The following is a 23,283-nucleotide window of genomic DNA, read 5'->3' as shown; positions in this document are numbered from 1 at the left end:
TTAACCACTAGGCCATCAGGGCTGGCTCACAGGTAAGCCTTTAAAAATTCACATACATGTATTTTTTTTCTTGGAGATTATATGAATGACTTCAATGGTTTGGTACAACATATCACTTGGTAAGCAGTTTCAAAATATACAATTATGTTTACTTATAGAATAAAAATATATTTAAAACTGTGTTATCCATATATTATTTAGTGTTACTGTTCTGGTTATTAAACATCTTGAACATCATCCCAGGCTGAATGAGAAGATGAAAGTACTGTGGTAGATTTTTCTACATTCTTTTATCATAGGAAAAGGCTAGATTCCTCTTTTATGTTCTTCTGTTTAATTTCTTTGGTATATTTCCAAATTTATACTTCTACATGGTTTATAAGACATTTATCCAAATTCCAAGTTACTTAAATCTTTCTAATTGATTACAATCAATTTAAGACTTGACAGCCAACTGGGTGGGATTCTTATGTATATCTTTACTTAATTTCATCTTGGCCAAGAACATAGTCTTTCTGGTATGAATTCTTTGAAATTACTTTATGGCAAAGCATATGGTCAGTTCGCGTAAATACTGGAAAAGAGATTATATTGATTAAATAATGACTTTTTGTTGTTAAGAAAGAAAACAGTTGGTCAGTTTCCTTGACGTTGCTTTGCTGTCTGTATTGAGATGTGGCCCAGCAGTTGTGAACAAGAGGAAATCATGGAGATTGTCATTTTTAAAACCAGCCATAAAATCTATAGAGACAGAAAGCAGATTAGTGGTTGCCTAGATCTGGGGGTAGGAACAGGGACTGGCTGTACACTGCAGAAGGGGTCATTCTGGGGTGATGGAAATATTCTGAGATTGCATTATGGTGATGGTTGCACAACTCTGTAAATTTACGAAAAATCATGGAATTGTAACTTAAAACCAAGTGAATTTTACAGTAGTAAATTATGCCTCAATAAAGCTATTAAGTTAAAAAAAAATAGCCACAGAAATGTATCTTTTAGTAGAAGAGAAGCCTCACATGTGGAGCAAACGTGGCTGCAAAGTGAGGGGTCCTCATGGTGCGGCTGGCAGCCTGTGGCCCCTAGTCCACTTCCTGACCCCGAGGGCTTGCTGCTGCCCAGGCCGAGCACACGCCTCCTGCATTGGACCTGCAGCACTTGGGCTTCCTGAAGGCACAGTCAGCACAGGCCCTGCTCAGCCTGCATCAGCATCTCCCATGTCCCCGTTCTCCCTGGGGGCCTTGAACTCCCACCCCCTGTGGGGGTCTAAGTGCCTGGAACCTCTGGAACACAGCCTGGGCCCACAGCTGCCCAGGAAGAAGCCAGGAGCCCCAAGCAGAGGCCACAGTACGGCTCTGTACACAGTGTGGTTTTTAGTTCTTTCAGGGATTTTATTAAGGCATTGAGCACAGTGTGATTTTTAGCCAACTGAAATGAATACAAGGAAATACATGGGGACCTGAGGGATGTGCTTTTAAAGTTAATGGTGAGGATGATGAGCTGAAAGAGCATTTAGAGTAATGCCTGCGTGGCACCCACTCCAGTGCAGTGGACGCTTCCTGCCCGTGTCCCCCAGCCAGGAGCTCAGGCTCAGGGGCTCCTGGAGAGCACCTTGAAGGTCCTACCACTTTGGTGCCCAACAAGCATGTGACCCCCCTACCTGGCGCCAAGTTGCAGGAAAGCCCCCGGAGCATGCAGTGGCAGGAGTGCGCCCATGGGTAGAGGATGCAGTGTGGCCTGGTCACAGTGCGGGCCGATCTGAGAGCCTCTGTCTGTCACCACGCAGGGCCCAAGGCAGGGCCCACCAGGCAGGCAGGAGGAGAGGGGCGGGGAGACCCTGCCTGGGCCCCAACTGTGGCTGTTCAGCCTTCCTTCCGTTTACAACTCACTGCTTCTGGGGAGAGCAAGAGGGCTGCGTCCTTAAGGAGAAAACAGAGCTGGAGGGGCGGGAGGGAGGAGAGGCCAGCCCCAGCTGGCAGAGCTGTCAGCCTGAAACCCCCGGCTGCTCGTGGTCACTGGAGGTGCTAAACTGCCTCTCCACCTTCTTTTGGTCCTTGATCTTGAGTCCAATGTCTACCCTCTTCTCAAAGAAGTTCACCAGCACAGACTCTGTCAGGATGGAGGCCAGGATCTGCTCGAAGGAGATGCACCAGTCGGTGTCGACAGCGCCCCCGCAGCGGGTGGTGGCCGCAGGGCTGCGGGCCTCCCCACCCACCAGCACCGTGTCGTCAGCCAGGTCCTCACACTGCAGGGAGCCAGCGCTGACCACCGAGTAGGAGGACATGGACATGTCGTCTTTGGTTTCATCGTCGGACAGAAGCTGGGGGGGGGAGCCCCGCCCCTCACCGCTGCCCCCCTCGCCCACCACTTGGCTCTCCTGCAGTGCTTTCCCAAGGTGGGTGTCTCCGCCCGCGCTGGCCTGGGGGTCGCCTGCAGCTGGTGGCTGAAGCTCCTGGGCCGGGTCCTGAGGTGGGTCAGAGGCTGGCGGCTCATCCTCCTCAGGGGCACGGTCCCTGGGCTTCCGGCCTGGCTGCAGTGAAAACTTCTTCCCCACCTCGCCAATGCGGAGCAGCAGACTGGCCACCGTGGCGATGGCGTGGTACAAGTCCTGCTCCATGGGGTCCTCACTGAACATGTTGTAAAGCGTCTTGCACAGCTCAATGAACTGTTCCTTTTAAGGGGAAAAACAGAAAAAGGGCAGGGAGATGGTAAAAGATGGGTCAGACTGCCCTTGGATTAGCCAGACTGACAAAGCTGCCCATTCTAACTGGTGTAGGGTGTTGTCTTATTAGTTGTCTCCACACAGCTGTGCCTTGTCATGCCCATTTCACAGATTGGGACACTGAGGCTCAGAGAGGGAAAGTGACTTGACCAATGTCACACAGCCCTTCAAAGAATTTTCTTTTCCAGCTGCCTTTCTTTCAGCCCAGAGAGAATGGTTTGGGATCTCTCCTTGTCTCTATGTCCATTGTTTTCTTTTCCTTTTTTTTTTTTTGGGGGGAAGATTGGCCCTGAGCTAACATCTGCTGCCAATCCTCCTCTTTTTGCTGAGGAAGACTGGCCCTGAGCTAACATCCAAGCCCATCTTCCTCTACTTTATATGTGGGATGCCTACCACAGCATGGCTTACCACACAGTGCCATGTCCGCACCCTGGATCCAAACCAGCAAAGCCCAGGCCACCGAAGTGGAATGTGCGCACTTAACTGCTGCGCCACCAGGCTGGCCCCTACAAAACTCTCGAGAGGGTGATAACAAGTGCAGCCTGGGTCAGCTGAGGGCTGTGGGGAGGTCAGATTCCAGGTCCTGAAACCATACAGTCAGGCCTCCTGGCCTGAGAATGGGATGGAGCCTCACTTCCTGGAGCACCCAGTTCTTCAGGCCTGTGGGTAAGAGAGTGCCCAGGCTGCTGGTGCCCTTTGGGCAGAGCAGGGCCATGGTCAGGCTGCAGCTCAGGAACCACCTGGTGAGATATCTGCGGTCCTAACTGTGAGACCTTGGCAGGACGCCAGGCTCCCGGCCTGGAGAGCAGCTAAGGAAGGCGGCCGCAGGCTGGGTGGGCCTCTGTGTGCACAGCGCCCGTGCAGGGCAGGGTTGGGGTGGTGTGCCTGATGCTGTCCAGGAAGAGGTGGTGCGAGCCCGTCTGTCAGAGGCTGATCTACCCCAGTGCTTCTTTGCTTCATGGATGCTGACTGACTGTGAGCAAGTTGTCACCATGAAGCACCACCAGGACAAGGCCCCAGAGCACCTGGCCTCCTGTCTTTGTACACTCATCCCTGACTGCCCTCTGACCAGCAGGCTCTCGAGGCAGGCAGAATTCCCACCCTGCAGGAGGTGCTAGGAGGGAGGGTGCGGAGTGGGGGAGGGAAGGCCCTGCCTTGGTCAGAATTCTCCAGAAATGCCTGTTGTGGGCTCTGATTCGGCCTACCTGGTTCATCTTGGGAAGATCCTTAATCGAGGTCTCCTTCTGAACCTCCTTCTCCTTGGCCCACATCCGCAGGTAGTGCCGACAGTCAGGAGGGCTGGCGCCCTTCTCCTCTGCGAGTCAGAAGAGAAGATGAATCTCCATCTGCTGACTGAGAGGGCTGGGGGTGGGGGCAGGGGTCTGATGGGGGTTCTCCAGCACAGAGCTCCTCAGCATCTGGGGAGGTGGTGATGGAAAGAAGCCCTCCGAACACCACAGTCTCCCCCGAGTCACGCTGAAATAGGTCTGACCTAGGCTGATGAGGAGGGCCCAAATCTGTCTGCCCCCCGATGGTGACAGGACCACGTGGGGCTAGAGAGGGGACAGCACAAGAGGAGAGGCTGGCTGGGCACCTAGAGGAGTCCTGGCAGAAAGCTGGCAGCCTGGGGAGAGGTGCTGACACTTGGGGGTGCTCATGGCCACAAGAGCTTCAGGTCTGGGGCTGTCGAGAGCAGGGCAGCTGATAGGCCAGGCACTCATTTCTCAGCAGCGCCCTTTCCCCAGGGACAGCCAGGCTGTCTGGCATGAGTTTGCCATCTCCCCTGGGGTGGGGGGCTCTCCTGCAGTGATGGGGTGCCCAGATCCCACACACGCTGGGGTCTCTACCAGCACCCACAGAGATCAGCCTGTATATACCTTCTCTTTTGTCTCCGACTTCCTCACTTCCAGCTCCCTCTGGCTGTTCCTGCTGTAGTGCTTCTGGACAACCGGAAAAATTAAAAGAACAAGGAGAACATTCTTCTGTGGTAACTCCAAACCACTGAGGACTGTGAGCGGTCTCGTCCGTGCCCTCCCCCAGGGGCTGGGCCTGCGGGCTGTTCTGTCTGCTGCCCCAACGGCACTGCAGCAGGACCTGCCCAGCTCTTCACCTGCCATGGGAGACCAAAGAGCCACGGAGCCCTCACTGCCTCCCTCTCCAAGGAAGACAATCTCACCACACAGCGTTCAGTGAACAATGATGCGTGGTATGGACAGAAAGTCTGAGAACTAATGATTTCTATGGTTTCTGCTGAAAAAGGTCAAACTCAGGGGAGTTTTCATTACCAATTCCACCTGTAACCGCCTCACCAGCTGACGAGGAACTGTATGCACATGAGTCCTGTGCTCAGCACTGTATGTGTTAAAGTGACACATTTGCTGGAGTTGGCACACACCGTGCTCCCTACAAAGACCATGAACTTGGGGAGAGCAGGCTGCCCAGCTCCCCTGGACCTGTTCCCTAAGGCAGCGTGGCTGGTGAGGACCCCTTGGTGGGGCGGCAGCATCCTGGATCTGAACGGCCCTTCATGCTGGGTGGTGGCAGGGACAGGTGCACCTCTCTGAGCTCAGGCTTTTCAAGGTGGAATGGAGACCCGCTGCTGGGGGCCACAGGGGGTCTGAGGACAGGACTCTGCATCCCTGGTCCCTGGCCCCTCCCAGAAATGCCTGTGACAAGCCTAATGCACCCTTGCTTTGCCCAGGTTCTGTGTATGACAGAGGTGCATCAGCTTCTTCAGTTTCTGCACCTGAGATCAAGGTCCTCAAGCTTCAGAGTCGAGTCCTGCATGCCTCTGGCACTGTCAACAGGACTGCCTTGGGGATCTTGATAGACACAGTTCTTAATTTCCCTTTTGGGTGTGTACTATCCTTGGTGTACATTATCCCCCACAAGAAATTACAGAGTGGAGTTACGGTCAGTTTTCTAAGTGCATTATGCACCACCACCTTGACTGTCGAGTTCCAGGCCCAGAACGTAGCACAGGGATGAGTTCTAACAGACACTCAACACATGTATTTTTCCTTAACAGCAAAGTTGTGTAGAACCTGACAATGTTTTCCAAGGAAAGCACCTCCACACTCCTCCGCCTCCACTGGTCTGCTGTTAGCCTCACACCGTTCAATGAGAGTGTTTGTGTTTCCTCCTATCAATGTGACAACAGAATACTTTTTGCATATAACCACGGAGCTGACATCCTGGTGTCTGCACAATGTCCTTTGTGCTGCATGGCCTCGTGTGCCACCTCCATGACAGGCACAGATGCACCCCTTTCCTCCCCAGTCCATGAGGAGCCGATGGGTCTGGGTCCTCTTCAGGACTTACCCATGCAGGAGGCTGCCCTGGGGCCCAGAGCTCCCAGGCCACCTGACCATGCAGGGGAGTGTTAGGAAAATGGAGCCCAAGGCTCTGGGCACACCCAGTGCAAAGGGGCATCCTGCCCCACAGGGACTGACCTTGAGCCTCCCAGGGCAGGAAAAGATCCAGATCTGAGGCCAGAGGAGATGCTGGAAGGGACAGCGGAGAAGGAGTGGAGGACAGAGAGAAGCAGCAGCCAGGATCCAGGAAGGAAGAGATAAGAGACAAGGAATGAGAACACCCCAGGGGACCCGGCCTGGAGAGGGAGGCAGCTTCTCCTTTTCCTCATCCCAGAGCTGCCGAGGCAGCACGCTCCCGAGCCCACCACACTTGAGCCCACTGCAGGGCTGCAGGCCACCTGCATGGGCCCCACAGCAAAACTTCACGCTGGTGTCCCAGCAGTGCTCACCTTCTGAGGAGCTGTCCTCCGTGAAATAATGGGTCGCTTCCAGGGCTGACTCGGCCTCCTCTGGGCTCAGAGCTGTACTCAGAGAGAAAGGAGAGTGAGGGCAGGAGAGAACAACGTGATTCTCACCCAAGCAAACCGCCCGAGTCCTGGCCGAGGCCGAGCTTCCCCCGAGGTGCGCCCCGCCGCTCCTGCCCACCGGCACAGTGTGTGGTCACAGTGTTGATGATCAAGCCTGGTTATTGTTACCTTCTTGACTTTTACATTGTGTTTGAAAACGTAATACACAGTCCAGGTAAAAATCCAGCCAGTGTGGTTGGGAGTCTAGTGAACATCCTGCACTCCGATGACGATGAGGCCCAGAGGCTCCTCAGGGGATGTTTCATGCTCCTGCAGGCACATGTGCAGGACCAACCATCACAGGTGATTTGCTCCTTTCACTTTATGTATCCTGGGCACCGTTCCATGTCGGTACACACTGGCCTGTTACAATCTTTGTGATGAAGTGGTCCCCAGGGTCTTGGATGCACGTGGTTCTGTGTGTGGGCTTATTCTCCCCGTGGTATAGAGGGTGATGCAGTGAGAGGGGTTTAACGATGTGTGGCATGGGGGGCAGGGGACGGGCTATGGGCTGTGGTCCACCAGAGACCTGGATGGAGCAGGGCAGGCAGACGTGGCTTGGGAGCAGCCCGGGTGGCCCTGTGTGCCCTCATCCATGGGATCCTGTCCCAGTGGGGTCTGCCCAGCCCAGGCCTCTCCCTCAGCAGAGTCAGATGTGGCCAGTACCAACCTTCCCTGGAGGTGTCCCTGGGGCCACTGTTCCTTGTCACATTACAGGGAAAAACCAGCCATAGGTGAGAACACCTGTGTCAAAAGCAGGGCTTTCTAGCTCTGGCTGCACAGAACAATCCCTGGTGAGCTTTAAAACCGCACATCTGGGCCCAGGTCAATGCAGGCTGAGCTCAGCACCAGTATTCTACAGATCGCTCGGGCTGCCTCTAGGGCAGCCGTGAACAAGACCAGGGACCAGGGCAGCTCCACCCAGAGGAAAGCACCAGGCCCAGAGGCTCCCCTGCCTGAGTCTCGGTTTCATCCTGTGAAAACAGGGATGACTCCATCTGGGAGGACTCTGTGCAGGTACCCTTGCTGAGCTAGGTGAGCTGGGCCCATGCAGGAGGAGTCCAGGGACGGCAGGATCCAGCCTGCTTTCTGACCAGCCGCCCACCACACTGCCTGTCAACGTCTCCAGGAGGCCAGGGCCCCACTCAGAGATGAGGCCCCTGTGCACGGCCCTGAGACAGGGCTCCCCAGGCCACCCCTCCAGTCTGATCCTCCGGGGATAACAGGAACTTTGAGAAACCTAAGGACAAACTACTCAACACAAAGGTTCTCAGTTTCAAACTTGAATCTCCACTCATGCGACCCCCTCACCCCCTTGTGGTTTTTCAGTCCAGCTGCCTATGGTCTTGGATCCTTGCCTGTGGGCTGAGTCCATTCTGGGATGCTCCTGCATGTCCCCTCCCAGATCATGGCCTTGCTCTCAGACCAAGACTGGGGCTGGGGCTGGGGCTGGGCCTCAGCATTCCAGCCTCCTCCTCTGTTAGGATGGGGAAGCCTCCACGATGCCTGGTCCCATCTGCTCCCAGCTGCTTTGAGGCCCAGCAGCCCCACAGAGGCCTGTGCCCAAGCCTTCGGATGCTCTAGCCCCAGTTGTGGACAGGCGGGGGCGGGGGGGGGGGGGGTGCTCACCTGGGGGCAGGTGCAGCTTGTAGAGCATCTTGAGCTTCTCCATCAGGTCCCCGTGGTACATCCCACCTGCAGAGGAAGGCCAGAGAGGAGGGCGCGCTGGCACGAGGGTGCCAAAGCCTGGGGCTGGCCCACCTCCCAACCCCTCCCCTCCAGTGGGATCCGGGGGAACATTCCCCACAGCCTGACTCCCTCCAGAGAGGACCCAGGAGCAAGCCCTGGGCCTCCTGCTTTCCCCTGAGCTTCGCCCTTCTCTGGAGCCTGCAGACCCTGGTGGAGGGAAGGGCCCCCACTGGAGCCCCACGTGTCCCCAGTGAGAAAACCTCCCTTCCCTTATCAAGGGCCAAGGGCTCTGGGCTGCCCTCTGCTTGCTGCAGCGGGAAGACTGGCCAGGGCTGGCATTGGGAGGCTTATTCAAAAAGGGCGAGGGACAGATGGGCTCTGGAGCCACTCACTCATCCCTGTCACAAACTCCTTGAAGTTGATCAGCGAATCCTTGTTCTTGTCCAGGAGTCGGAACATGCGCCCTGCCAGCACAGGTGTGTGGGAGCCGCAGGCCCAGGGTGCCAGGCTGGCAAACAGTTCCCGGAAGTGGCTGGCGTCGATGCGGTACTGCTCCAGGTAGGGAAGGCTGGGGTCCCGACGCACAGCTGCGGGGTGTCCACTGCCCCAGTACTGGCTCGCCAGGTGCTTGGCCTGCAGGGGGTGCAGCCTGGTGAGATGGCCCGGCCTCCAGGCCCCTAGCTGGTTAGGATCGCCAGGCGGTCGGTGTGTCTACCCTCCTCCTCCGTTCAGGTCTGCAGAGCCCGGGGTGCTGAACACTGGGCCAGACACAGCACCTCACGGAACTCCTCCCATCGGTAGCATCAGGCTGTCTTTTACAGACGTGGAGTGGGGACAGAACACTGCTGCTGCTGGCCACAGCATGGCAACCAGCTTGGGGCTGAGCCAGAGATAGCTGGAGGGGAGATGGGAACCAACCAAAGGGCAGAAAGACAGCGTGGGCTTTGCTGTTTATGCCTGCTCTTCAAAACTCTTTTCCCCTTTCTTCTGTTAATAGCACCTGAAATTTTCTTGGAGAGGCCCTCCTATCCCACCCTTAGGCCATGGAGCGGGTGCATGGCCCAGCAGCAAACACCATCCTGTAGCCACAGCACCTAACTCGAGTCAGTCCAATAATTAACCCTTTGCTTTTTGCTAAAACCATTGGAAAGAAAAATTCTCTTTCCATTGGGTTACTGAAAGGACAGGATAACCCTGGAGCTGCTGATGACAGTCCTGCCTTTCTGCAGGAAGAGCAGTCCAGAGGGACATCTGAGGTGGGGGAGCTTGACAGCACATTTAAGCACCTGGATCCAGCCATGCCTGAAGCTGTACATTCCTAGAATTTTGGGGGTTACCTGAGCCACTGCATTTCCTCTTCTGTGTAAGTTGACTTGAGTGGATTTTCTGCTACTTAAAAGAGTGTCCTGCCTAAACTCCAAGAAGGATTACAGCCTACCAAGTGAGGTTTGTCATAACTGCATCTGAGGATGCTTTTAAATCTGTTTCTTTCCTGGAAGGAGCCCACTGTGCTAAGAATGCATTTAAGGGACTAGGATTGGGTACTGGTCCTGCCCTTGCTGTGTCACCTTAAACACCATGTAAAGGTCCTCCAGCTCTTCAATTGAGAAACCAGTGTCCCCAGGTATAGCTCGGACCTAGAAGGAAAAAGAAGCAGGATGTATTGGTGAATTCTCAAGTTCCTGCTATGGTAAAAACAAGACGTTCTTTGAGAAAATCCACATGTGGATGAGGGCGAAAGCACAGACTACTCTCTTGGTATGGCCAGTTTGCCAAGCGTAGGAGGGCAGTCTGTTCAGGAAAGAGGGTGTGGTCACACACCTTCCCCTCGTCACCCATCCTGTCACTTAGTTCACACTCCCCGAGCTCCTTCCTGGTGAGCACTGGGGCCATTCTGTCCTGAACATCCAGTGGGGGCAGTCACTTGGCGACTGCTGTCTGGGTCTCTGGAAAGACCATGGCACTGGCTCTTTGGAAGCTGTTCTAGAACCTCCTAGGAAATGCTCCCTTCAGAGAAAGGGGGAAAAAGGCTTGTGGCAGAGGAACAGTGGTCTGGGCAAGTAGAGTGTGGCTGAGTGTCCCTACCTGGGGCCAGGGTCAGGGATCAGATGGCAAAGACAGGCCAAGAGGGCTCAGTGCAGAGCAAGATCAAGCTTGGTCTGTAGGCACTGGGGTGTCAGAGAAGCTTCCCAATGACGAAACCATGAGCAGCAAAGAGTGACTGGGACCTTTTCCCACTTCCCCAAATTTGCACCCACACCGCTGGATCCAGTCCCACACAAGGCAGCACTGAGGAGCTCTGCACCCCGCCCTGAGGAGCAGGAGCAGCCCAGCTGTGCCATTGCCCCCAGCCCTGCCCCTGCCAGCAACCTGGGGCCACGAGAGCTCTGCCCCGTGCGTACCACACTCCTCTTGGCTGTATCCTCCAAGGACTGGATTACTTTCAGTCTCTGTTTAAACCGCATCTGTTCAATGTCGTTGGCCCTCAGGCTGCTGAATTTCTACCGGCCAGAGAGAGGTGATTCAGTGAGAGAAGGTGGAACCACAGAGCAGAGGGCCGCCACCCACCTGGGCCACCTGCACCCAAAAGGCCCTGGTTGGACTGGCCTGGCCAAACAGCTCCGGTAAGTGCTGACCTCATAGGACACCTTCAGGAGGTCAAAGATGTCCACCTCTGCAGGAGGGTCATCTCCACTGGTCAGCAGGGCATGGAGGTGTGGGATAGGGGGAGAAACACTCTGCTTATTGACCACATTATCCAGGTATCTGTAAAGTGGAAGGACAGAAGTTTAGACCACTTACAGGTGACAGGGATATCTCACCCACAGCTAAGCAATATGCAGGGACCTAATTTGCATAGCCTCCCAATTAATGAGTGAGCGTGCTGAGGGTTGGGCATCCTCCAGAAGGGCCACTGACTCTGCTGGAAGGGGAGGCGAGGGAAGAGGTGTGCCCTGGCAAATTGGGATGCCCCCCTGGAGGCAGGGGAGAGAGGGCCTTGCCTCCTGTGAGGTGTGAGCACCAAGTCTCAGGAAGTCAGGCTGTCCTCTGGGGGTCCTGTAGGTGGTGACCCTTTTAAGCCCAGACACTACCACATCAGGAGAAAGGTTTGTCCCAGTAGGAGGGACAATATGCTCCCTCCCTCTGGCAGGTCACCAGGGATTTGGAAATCCCCTGCTTTGGCCAGGAAGAATCAGGGCCCAAGGAGTGTCCCAGGAGGAAGGCACAGGAGAAGCCTGCTGGGAGGGTGTCCACGGGAACCTGGCTTCTCCAGGCATACAGCCTCGGGACAGGGCCCGACTTTGGCTGGCCTCGCCCAGCCAGGACCTCATGCCCTCCCAGGCTCTTGGGGCTGGGCCTCACACTCAGGTGGGAGAGAGTGGCTGGTCCCCCACACCCACTGGCTCCAGCCCCATCCCCAGTCAGGCCCCAGCTCCTGAGGGGCCCAATGTGTGTGGTGTGGGAGACGGGCATGGAAACCAGCTGCAGACTCTGATGCCTTGGGCTCTCTGTCTAGGTGACAGGGAGGTTGTGATGCTGCTGAGCTTGGGAAGGCATGGCCAGGGCTGCTTTGTGGAAGGAACAGATGCCCAGCCTTCGCTAGAGGCTGGAGGCCCTGCTTTTCCAGCTTCCTCCTGCGTGCCAGGCCCTCAGCCCAGCAAGTTCTGGCCCACAGCCCATTTTATCTTCTCCCAGTACTGTTTTGTTTCCCACCAGAAAGGAGGCTCTCTCCTGCCCCCTAGAGTGTCCCTGGGTCTAGCCGTGGCCAGGCGCTTGGTGGCATGGTCACTGAGTGCTGACCAAGGAGAGCTTGGGGCTGGTGAGGGGTGGGGCTCTGGCATTCATGGGAATGCCGGCCAGCTCCCCAGCAGGAGGACGGAGGTTGGCTTGGTCACCTGCCCAGGATGGTCATGGCCTCGCCCTCGTCGCTGCAGCCCAGCAGCTGCTCCATGTTGGCATCTAGGATGGCCAAGGCCACCTGCAGGATCACCTTGATGCCCTCATAGAAGAAGCAGTCAACGATGACCACAGCACTCTCGAAGGGCATGACGCTGAGGAAGAGGGTCAGGAACCAGGAGAGTGAGATACTGGAAATGACCCCCAGGCCCTGCATCTTCTCCGAGAGCTGCGGCAGGAAGTCTCTCGTGAGCTCCTCGAAGATGCCCTGGTCCACCAGGGCCCCTAGGGAGAGGGTGAAGGAGTCTGAATGGTGCAGGAAGCCCACCTGGTCCCTGGCCAGTTCCACTTACACTGAGGGCTAGAGGGGGTGGGGTGGGGTGGAGAAAACAAGAAATAAAAGAACCCTGTGAGTTTCCTTTCTAAGCTTCCAAACCATTGTGTGAAAACAATGATTTCTTCCATTATTTTGGATTTTCTTTTGGGGAAGCACTCACTTCTCCCTAGAAGAGTCAGAAGTAAACCGTGGCCTCAGCAGGTTCTGTGTGTCCTGCCCTGAAGCTTGTGAACAGATGTGATTCTAAAGGACGCCAAGAGTGTAAACCCCAAAAACCAAACGGGAGGGGAAGGACATCTTAGAATCACAGACTTACATATGTAATTAAATACACTTGTAAGCCCATTTCTATTTACTAACACAGGCTGCAAGTTCATAGCAGCTGAACTGGGTATTAGGTACATGGAGGTGTACTATATGTGCTAGTTGCGATGTCTGAAATTTTCTACAGTAAAAAAGTTTGAGTTAGATGGATGGGAATTTAGGCCCCAAACCAACTTTCAGAAACCCGACTGCGTAACATCTAACTCTCGCTGCAGCCGCTCCTGAGGATCTGTACAAAGTCTGGGCGAGGCGACAGGTCGGGGTCTGGCTCTCTCCTTTCCAGCTGTGTGACCATTTCTCAGCTCCCTAATCTGTCGAATGAACCATGACGGTGCAGCCTGCAGCATGGCTGCGAGGCCCCTGAGAGCTCACGTGTGGGACGTGCTCGGCCAAGGGGAGCCGCCGGGCCACGGCACTCACCCACCACCCTGGTGTTGTAGTAGTCGGGCAGCATGCGTTCGCAGAGGGCCACCAGCAGCCAGAAGGCCTCCTCCTCGCTGCCATAGAGCAGGAGCACTGAGGTGACAATGTTCATGGCCTGCAGGCACAGAGATGGCGATGGGACATCAAGTAAAACTGTCCCCTCCTGCAAGGGACTTGCATGGCCTCACTCTACAAGCCAAGTCTGGCAATGACAAGTTGTCTCACCCAACTCTGGGCAATTTGCTAAAAGGCAATTTTCAGAAAATCAATTTGATAAAAACAGTCAGCCAAGTCCCTCAAATTAGGCCAGTGGGCACTGGGAAAACCATAAAGGTGGACATCAGCACGTGGCACTTCTTCAGAGTGGTGTCTGTGGTGTTGGAGGTGCGACCCGGGGCCCAGTGGACGTGTAAGCGAACTGTGTGGCAGAGCCCTGCACCCACGTGACAGCCCCAAGGCTGCAGGGACCACCCATAGCCTGAGCTGACAGTAAGGCCTGTAAGAAAAAGCTTCAGTGGTGGTAAATTATCTTAAAAATTATTTAAAGCCAGCACACTTGGCTTTCCATGCACTAGTAAGATGTCATGCAGAACCCTGGTCCTACAGAAAGTGATTTTGGGGGAGCTGGCCTGCTTCTCTGAAATCCGATGCCATCTATGGGAGAGAGAAAGCCATTCAACCTGTCCAGGAAAACGCCCACTGGATTGACAATCAAATGCTGCCAGAAATGCAAATCAAAACCACAACGAGATGCACCTCACACCATCAGGAGGGCTCCCATCACAAAACAGAAAACAACAAGACTGGTGAGGATGGGGAGAAATTGGGACACTGTGCATTGCTGGTGGGAATGTAAAATGTGCAGCTCCTGTGGAAAATGGTATGATAATTCCTTGAAAATTAAATATAGAATTATCATATGATCCAGATATTCCACTTCTGAGTATAAAGCCCAAAGAACAGAAAGCTGGGACACAAACGGATATTTGCACACTCATGTTCATAGCAGCATTTTGCACAGTAGCTAAAAGATGGGAGCAACCCAAGCATCCATTGACCAATGAATGGATAACAAAACGTGATCTATCCACACAGTGGAATATTATTCAGCTTTAAAATGGAAGGAGATCCTGACACCGGCTTCAACGTGGATGAACCTTGAGGACATTATGCTAATGAAATCAGCCAGCTACAAAAAGACAAAAACTGTACGATTCCACTCATATGAGGTCCCTAGAATAGTCAGATTCATAGAGACAGAAAGGAGAAGGGGGTTGTTTACTGGGTACGAGTGTTTCACTTTTGCAAGATGAAAAGAGTTCTGGAGACGGATGGTGGTGATGGCTGCATAACACTTAATGCCACTGAACTGCACACTTAAAAATGGTTAAGATGGTAAATTTTGTGTTACGTGCATTATACCAAACACACAAAAACATCAAATGCCTCTAGGATCCAGATCAGAAGCACATAGAAAACAACTTAATATATGGCATGGGGATGAGGTGAGCAATGAATATTGTTCTTAATTACATCTTTTTCTGTGGTGAGGCTTCTGCTGCAGGGAACAAGGCTCGATAGCAGATGTGTGAGGCCACCACTCAGGCTCACGGGGACCTGCTCCTCTGAGCCTCTGGTGCAGATGCTGCCTCTGGGCCCCCACTAAGCCCCCTTACCTGGCAATAGCCGATGGTGGGGTTTCGGAAAGCGTAGGCAGTTAGCACCCGCCGGAGTGCGGCGATCCCGAGCTCGTTCTGGAAGGCGGGGTGCTCAGGCATGGAGCGGTGGAGGTCTCGCTCGATCTCTTCCGTGGCCAGGCTATACTTCCCGGTGGACTCTTCCACCAGCTCAGCGTAGTAGCCGGGGTGAGTCACCATCTCATTCCAGGCCCCTGCGGAGACACAGCCGGCAGTTGCCTCTCTCCTCCTCCTTTCCTGGGACTTTGGGGGCAATGATAGGACAGGTTGGAGACCTGATGTACCACAGAGAAGTGGAACTGTGGGGCCAGTTATAAGATATGAGACAAAAGTTCCCTCGTGACTGCCCCTGGGAGGGGTCGCTCCGCCCAAGTTCGAATGGCTGACATGCCCTCTTCCTGAAACCTTCCCAGAGGCCAAGAGTATAAATGTTGTCAGAATCTGTCCCAAGAAAAGGAGGCCTCAGGGGGGTGTCCTCCCACTGCAGGCGGGAAGGCATTACCTGGTGACGGCACCCCACCCTTGGCATCTGCTCCCCAGGTTGTCCCTCCTGGTGTGGGCCCACACAAGGCCCCTCACAGCTGAACCCCACTTCTGCCCTGTAAAGGCCTGGCAGGTCCTGCTTGGCTGACCGAGGAGGCCCAGGAGTCAGCCGAGCTCCCACACAGAGGCCGTGGAGGCTGTGCCTCCAGGCAGCTCACCAGAGAAGAGGAGCCATAGCTCGCCCCGGAGGCTCTCAGGGATGCCCTTCAGCACCAGCTCCCGTGTTCTGGTCGTGCGGTACATGCACATGCCGCGCCCGTACTCAAAGAAGTGAATGTTCCACGACTCCTCTTTCATCTTCTCCTTGGCCTGGGGGAAAAGCAAACCGGCATCTGTGGGCTCAAGCACCGCTGCCTCACCGGTGCACCCGGGCCACCGAGGCCTGGTGGACAGGGCTGCCTCCATCTCGAGTGCTGACTGGCCATCTCTGATTTCCCAGGGCTCATGGCAAGATGCCAGGAGCCCAGGCTGGGCTGAGCATCGCACCGCCCTCAGGCATCAGGAGGATGGCCTCCCTGCAGAGACCCAAAGCCCATGGTGACCGGCAGGAAGGCATGAGGCCACAGCTGGCCGGCCTCCCCCAGGCTTACCCCTTTGGCCCCCAGATCCTCCATGCTCCCGCTTCTCTGGAAGAGCTTGAGCAGGCCCTGGGAAGTGGTGGGCGCCTGCTGCGCACAGGAGCTCTGATGGCCACCGAGGGGTGAGGTCGGGCTGGCAGGCTGTTCTGATGCTGCCTCAGGAGCTGGGGATGCCTAGAAAATACAACACGGGCAGGAAAGCACAGAACAAAACGAGTGAGCTGCTCATGGGGCCTCTGATGTGCATGCCAGTCACAGAGCTGGACCCCCACCCACGGGGCAGATGGCAGTGGGAAGGCAACACTTAGTCTGGCCAAGCAGGAGGCTATGTGGCAGCCCAGCCCTACCTCTTCTCCAGCCAGCTGGACAGCTACACTGTCCTCCCTTCAGCATGCCCACCCACGCTAGCTAGTTTCTCATGAGGAGGGTTCTGGGGCCCATCCTGCCAGGCCCTCTCCCAGGGAGACTGGGCCCAGGAGACGCCCTGGGTGCCCCCTCCTGAACGCGTGCGCCCCCTACAGAGCCTGGCTGGCAGCGCCGGCAGCTCACAGCGGGCAGGCCACCTGGCGCATTGCTCCCTGGGGCACCTTCTCTGCTCCAGCCTCTGGGGTGCAGAGTCTGAGCATGTGGCCTCTGGCCATGGTGACCGGCTCAGGTTGGGACTGTTGGGAAAAAGCACTGGGCCCCCAACGGAGCCCAGCACCGAGCCACATGGGGAAAGCGGAGCAGAGGCGGGGTGACGTCGGGGCAGATCCCCCAGCATCGTCTCGATCTGACAGCCTGCCCTTTCCAGACTGACTGAGTCCTAACTGAGGTGACCCCTCCTGTGGGTACCCTCAGTGATGCTGAGTGAGGAAAGAATCTTCTCTCCCTCGGCCTATCCATTCACTGTGCTCGCAAGGGCTCCTTGAAGAAGAAGGGGCTCCTAGACCCTCCAAGGGCTGGTCACTGCCCGCAAGACTCCCAGAGGTCCATCTTCCTCTGACCAGCCCACATGCCTGATGTGTGGTGTGGCCTGCAGTGGCCACATCACCTCTTTGCTCTGGATACTCGTGCCAGCTCACGACCGAGTTCTCCTCAACAGTCAGCTGTGTTTTCCAACAAGGCTGCCAGGGCTTTGAGGGTGAAGATAAAGACACAGACCTAGAGCTGGGTGTGTGGGGAGGGGTCCCTGCCTGGGGACCACCTCTGCTATGGGATGCTTCCCCCAAAGGTCTAATAAGCAGGGCGCTGCGTTAGAGGAGGGCCTAGTAGGGCTGTAGGCCCCTCCCCAGTGTAGGAGCCTGGGGAGCTGCTTTCCACCGCACAGACGGCCAGAGGACAAGAGAAATGAGCCCCGGGGGTGCTGTGAGAACTTCCCAGGAGGACAATGTGGGGCTGGCAGAAGGAAAGAGGGAGCATTCAGGACAAAGGTCTGCAAAGAAGCCCTGACCTTCAGGATCTTTATTCCGACTTTCTGGAGCCATGCCCCTAGCCCTCACCCTGCCAGCAGGTCAGCAGGTAAGTTCCTAACCTGACCCCCAGGGAGGAGGTCTGGAGCTGGAATGCAAACCCAGCTCCTCAGGAAAGCACCTGTGCCCCTTCAGGCACAGTGTGGGTGATACCTGACACCTGCCCTCTGCTCACATAGCCCCTGGGCTGTGTTCTGCCTGCAGGCACCTGACTTCTAGGTGAGCTCACTGGCAACAGCCTGTGCAGGGAGCTTGTCTCTTGGCCTGGGGGGTTAAGGGGGTCCAGAGCTGGCACCTACTCTGTCTGTTCTCCCCGTAGCTCCCTCCCTGAGTGCCCACTGGCAGGAGCACTGCTCTTGGGTGGACACTGGTCATTGGCTCCCTGGAACTCACTTCCCCTTTTACCAGCAGCAGCTCTCCATTTTCACCTGGGGGCACATCTTTATCTGCTCTGGTCCAATGCTTTGTGGGCTCTGAAGGCCTGGAGTGATGGCCCGAGCTAATTAGCATTTCCCACCCTGAATTCAGGGGGCTCCGGGGTGCTGCGTCAGCCAGTCACCAGCGAGGAAATGCAGTGGTGACTCTACGGGAAATGTTGGGATGAGCCAAAGAGGATGCAGGAGCTGCTGCCACCATCCTGGTACCATACATGGCCTGGGAATGACACTCTCTTGGCAGAAAGCCACATCCAGTTGGCGAGAGGCTGGCTCCGAAGAGGGGTGGCAGGCCGCACAGACTTCTCGGCTTCATAGGCTAGTGAGCCCCCTTTGGCGTGCTGCAGCCTGGGCTGGGTTTCCTGCCTTTGCGCTCTCCTGTGGGCTCTGATCTCCCTGGCCATGGTCCCATCCACCAGGGCAGGGGCAGCGGCGATGGACGCATTCCTGTAACACTCCCCTTCTCTGTGCTCCTTACGTGAGAAGCCTTGCCAAGATTGTGATGATCTCACAGGGAACACATGTTAAACTCATCAAACTGTACTCTCCAATAGGTACAGCACATTGCATGTCCACTTCACCTCAGTAGAACTGTTCTTAATAAAAAGGGGGAATAAAGAGAACTCTGCTAGGTTCACGCCCACAGGCCACCCCTGTGCACCTGGCTGGTGTTTTACAAATGGATTTTGGGTCCACTAGAGTACATTTTCATGACAAACTGCTGGCACCCAGAGGGCACGACCCCAGTCCAGACCAACAGCACCCTCATGCTGAGATTCTGCTTCCCACCCAAAGTTCTCCAAAGGCATATGGACACAAATGGACTTCCAGGCCACAGAGAACCTCAGAGAATCAGAAATCTCAGTGCCAGAAAGGAGACTGCCTCAAGAATGAGACTCAGCAGTACCCACGGTGCAGGGACGGGCCGTCCCGGCGTGACACAAGCTTGCAGGCCATGCCACCCGGGAATCCTGCATTCCCCAGGCCAGGCCCTCTCCCCTTCCTCTAGGGAACCATCACACACAGTTGTTCAGGGCAAACCTCCCGGACCGCCTGCACTCCTCACTTCTACGGAACAAGATTTCTGTGTAACTGAGCAAGCAGGAGCAATCTGAGGACCGCTCACGGCCACCCCACCTGCCCACCTGCCCGCACCTTGGCTGTGCATGCCAGGCCCGCTCCTCCCACCTCCAGGGCCCTCCTCAAGCACCTGCCCCTCCCCTGGACTCATTCCTGTCAGCACAGAACCGTGCTGTCATTGTCCCTATAAACTCTCCTTTTTCTTCGGCTTTGTGAAAGTCCATCCAGCTGTACACTGAGAATCATGCGTTCAGTGTATATACATTATACCTCAAGTAAAAAGGGATGCTCCCAGCGCCCCCCCGCCCCAAAGTGACGCTGGTATTCTCAGGTGACCTTTATACAAAATTTCTTGAGAGAGTTGCCTAAACCCACTGTATGCTTTCCCCTCTCAAGTTTCTTCCGGTCTGTCAGAGTGCCTGTGTATGCTGACAACCATCTCTGTACCTAGCACCTGGGCGCCTCTGTTCAGGAGCTGTTGAGTCTTACTATGGCAACGCTAAAGTCAGCAGGCAGCCCTCTCCTTCCCCTGCCAATGTGTACGTTAGCGTGATGTAGTTTGACTCTTAGTTAATAACGCGATCAATGAGTGCATGCTACTTCCCACACCTTTTCTCCCACGTTTTCACTGTACTCTAGCTCCGTAATCTGAGCAAATAAAGTCACATACTACATATCACCTCTCTCCTCCTGATCTGGTCTTATTTCTACCATAAATACATTCAGTGTTCACCCCTGACCTTCTGCCAGAGCTGCTCTAACCGTTTCTTGGTTGTCTGAAGGTTGCTCTCTATTAGATTCCCCAAAGCTGATTCCAGACCCCTGGAATCCCTGTGTGTTCCTGCCTGCCTGTGGTCCTTCGCCTGAGGGCAGTTTGCTGGATACAAAATTCTTGGGTCATAGCTTTTTAAAATTGTGTATCTTACAAATGTCACTCTTCGTATAAAACGTTGCTATCAAAGTCTGATGCCTCTCTGGTTTTCATTCCTTTAATGACTTGGTCTTTTTTGACTGGTTGCCCCAAATAATTTTTTTAATCTTTGAAGTCCAATAGTTTTACTAGATTCTATCTCAGTATTGCTGATTCTGTACTGATTTTCCCAGATGTACAACATGCCCTTCTACCATGCAGGTTCAATCTTCTTTTGTGTTCAGAAATGTTTTCTTGACTATTAGTTTCTATCAGTTGCTATTCCACAGCTTTAGTTTCCTTTTTTTGGGGAACTACATTATACATAAGTTAGATCTTCTTCCCCTGGCTTCTTTATCGCTTCTCTTGACTATTTTTCCCTCTTTCTCTATTTGTTGGAATTTCTTTCTACTCCATTTCCTCCCATCTCTTCCTTATCCCTTAATGGATTTCTGTGGGGTCCATTTATTCTTGCGTTCTTGCTTATATGACATTCATTTCTGAAATATTTCTGTACTTTTTCTTCTTTCCTGACACCTGTCAACTCTCTTTTCACATTTTTCTGTTGACTAGTCACTTTATTTTTGACCTTTCTAATAATTCTTATTTATACCATTCTTTAGTAGTTTCCAGCATTTTTCTAATTATTTTTAGATCATTTTGAAATATTAGGGTACAGTTTTCTGGTGTGCTTTCATTGTCTGTGAAAGGTTATTTGGCTGGTGTTTTCCCCTGCAGTACCTTTCTATAGAATGTGATGATGACTTTCTCTGTTGCTCACGTGTAAATGGCATGAATTTTTCTGTACTTTCAGGAGGACGTTGTACATATGGGATAGATGTGGGTCAGGGTGGCTTTCCCAATTGCACGGTTTGAGGATCTGTCTGCTGTCGTCTCTCTGTGTAGCCCTCTTCCAGGACTTCCTGAGGTCCATCCCCTCTAGTGACGGAAGCTTCTCTCTCTCCCCTTCACCGCTCAGGCTTCCTGCCCTGCTTGGTCCAAGCTCTTTTTTTCTCAGGGATCCTCTTTCCTTTGGAAGGGAGTTTTTGTTGGGTGTTTCAGATCCTCAAGTGCTTGGGCGTAGCATCCTCTGATCTTTGCTCATCCGTTAGTGGATTTCCATGTTTCGTTTTGTTCACTTATCTGTAAACTGGAGCCTGAAAAATCTGCTCGCAGTTTCTCTGGTTGTTTCTCAGATTCACTTGCTGAGGTTTCTGTTTAGTGAGTCATCTCGGGGTGGGGGTGGCGGGTGTTTTTGGTGATTCTGGAATTCCCAACTCCTAGGTCTGTCAGACCCTCTTCCTCTCCCCTCCACTCCCTCCGCGCAGCTCCTCATTCTCTGTCTGGACAGACTGTTGCTGCAGTTGGTGGTCTGACCCACCGACTTGCAGGCTGGGGCTTGTGAGATGCCTTTCACCTGGTTTTGTTGAAAACGTTGCTATGGTCTTTTCTTTTACTCTTGAAGTTGCTCTGTGCATCTTTATGAGGAAATCTGGTAAGATTTTTAAATTACTCTGCCACTGCCACCTTGTCCCAGTTGAAGGCCACTCCAATCAGCCTTTTCTTCCTGTCTTTCCATGGAACAACTCTTGTCAAGGCCACCAGGGCCTCCTTGCCATCTCCAGTGGTTAGGTCTTAGTTCTCACTGTTCTTGACCTCAAACTTCATACATCTAAAATGGAATTCTTCCAAACCTGCTCTTCCTGCATCTTCTCCCTGTCGTTAAATGGTCATTCTTTTCTCTAAGCTGCTCAGGCCAAAACCACAGCATCATCTTTTTGTAAACCCCACTCTTTCTTCCATTTCTTACATCTAATCCATCAGTTCTCAGATCTGCCTTCAAAATGTAGCCTATACACTAACACTGAAACATCCAAAAAGGAAATTAAGAAAATAGTTCCATTTACAATAGCCCCCAAAAGAATAAAGTACTTAGGAATAAACTTAACCATGGAGGTGAAAGAGTTGTACACTGAAAACTACAAAACACTGCTGAAAAAAATTAAAGAAGATCCAAATAAATGGAAGGACATCCCATGTTCATGGATAGATTAGAAGATTTAATATCGTTAAAATGTCAGTACTACTCAAAGTGATCCACAGATTCAGTGCTATTCCCTATTAAAATCCCAACAGTGTTTTTTACAGAAATAAATACATCCTAAAATTCACATGGAATCCAAGGGATCTCGAACAGCCAAAACAATCTTGGAAAAAGAATGAAGTTCAAAGTCTCGTACTTTCTGATTTAAAAATTTACTGTAAAGCTACAGTAGTTAAAACAGTGTGGTATTACTGTAAAGATAGACATATAGACCAAGGGAATAGAACTGAGATCCCAGAAATGAAAACTTGAATATATGGTAAAAAATTTTCGACAAGGGTGTCAAGATTACTCAATGGGGAGTGGATGGTTTTTACACATGGTGTTGGGAAAACTGGATATCCATATGCAAAATGATGAAGTTGGACCCTTACCTCACACCATACACAAAAATTGACTCAAAATGGAGCAAAGACCTAAATGTAAGAACTAAAACTATAAAACTCTTAAAACAAAACATAGTGTAAAAGCTTCATGATATTAGATTGGCAATTATTTCTTGGATATGACATCAAAAGCATAAGTAATAAAAGAAAAACAGATAAATTGCACTACATAAAAATTAAAAACTCATGTGCACCAAAGGATACAAATCATCAGAATGAGAAGGCGACTCAAGGAATGGGAGAAAATACTTACAAATCATATATCTGATAAGAGGTTAATATCCAGAATATATAAAAAACTTCTACAACTCCCCAACAAAAACAAGCAACCTGGTTAAAAAAATAGGCAAAGGACTTGAATAGACATTTCTACAAAGCGGATATACAAATGGCCAACAAGACATGGAAAGATGCTCAACATCACCAATCACTGGGGAAAGGCAAATCAAAATTACAATGAGATATCACTTAATGTCCATTAGAATGGCTACTGTAAAGAAAACCAACCAGAAAATAACAGGTGTTGGCATGGATGGGGAGAAATTGGAACCCTTCTGCATTGCTGGTAGGCATGTACAATGGTGCAGCCACATGGAAGATGGTACGGCAATTCCTCAAAATACTAAACATTGAATTAGCATTTGAGGGGCCGGGCCAGTGGTGCAGCAGTTAAGTTTGCACATTCCGCTTTGGTGGCCCAGGGTTTGCCAGTTTGGATCCCAGGCACAGACCTACGCACCGCTTATCAAGCCATGCTGTAGCAGGCATCCCACATACAAAATGGAGGAAGATGGGCACAGATGTTAGCTCAGGGCCAATCTTCCTCAGCAA

The 23,283-nt window shown here is 53.0% G+C and overlaps 1 protein-coding gene across 4 annotated transcripts in view; it reads right to left on the bottom strand.

The window, feature by feature from the left end:
• Positions 1-1,367: 1,367 nt before the first annotated feature.
• The window catches only part of TBC1D9B (TBC1 domain family member 9B), a 41,469-nt gene continuing 19,553 nt past the window's right edge, over positions 1,368-23,283 (bottom strand). Inside the window, exons 8-22 of one of the 4 annotated variants that reach the window (XM_070570066.1) lie at positions 16,100-16,261; positions 15,668-15,818; positions 14,946-15,160; positions 13,267-13,384; positions 12,185-12,470; positions 10,925-11,054; positions 10,691-10,789; positions 9,857-9,925; positions 8,681-8,921; positions 8,229-8,294; positions 6,483-6,554; positions 6,172-6,222; positions 4,597-4,659; positions 3,925-4,034; positions 1,368-2,668 (exon numbers count right to left, since the gene is read on the bottom strand). In XM_070570066.1, the coding sequence (XP_070426167.1) occupies positions 1,982-2,668; positions 3,925-4,034; positions 4,597-4,659; positions 6,172-6,222; positions 6,483-6,554; positions 8,229-8,294; positions 8,681-8,921; positions 9,857-9,925; positions 10,691-10,789; positions 10,925-11,054; positions 12,185-12,470; positions 13,267-13,384; positions 14,946-15,160; positions 15,668-15,818; positions 16,100-16,261 (2,520 nt within the window). In that variant the 3' untranslated portion in view covers positions 1,368-1,981. Of the gene's footprint in view, positions 2,669-3,924; positions 4,082-4,596; positions 4,660-6,171; positions 6,223-6,482; positions 6,555-8,228; positions 8,295-8,680; positions 8,922-9,856; positions 9,926-10,690; positions 10,790-10,924; positions 11,055-12,184; positions 12,471-13,266; positions 13,385-14,945; positions 15,161-15,667; positions 15,819-16,099; positions 16,262-23,283 lie in introns of all 4 variants that reach the window. The other 3 variants (XM_070570068.1, XM_070570069.1, XM_070570067.1) reach the window with 3 other exon arrangements.

This window comes from Equus przewalskii, chromosome 13 (assembly GCF_037783145.1).
Source record: "Equus przewalskii isolate Varuska chromosome 13, EquPr2, whole genome shotgun sequence".
Taxonomy (NCBI): Eukaryota; Metazoa; Chordata; class Mammalia; order Perissodactyla; family Equidae; genus Equus; species Equus przewalskii.
Note: the sequence above shows the minus strand (reverse complement) of the source record. Positions and strands in the feature narration are given on the sequence as shown.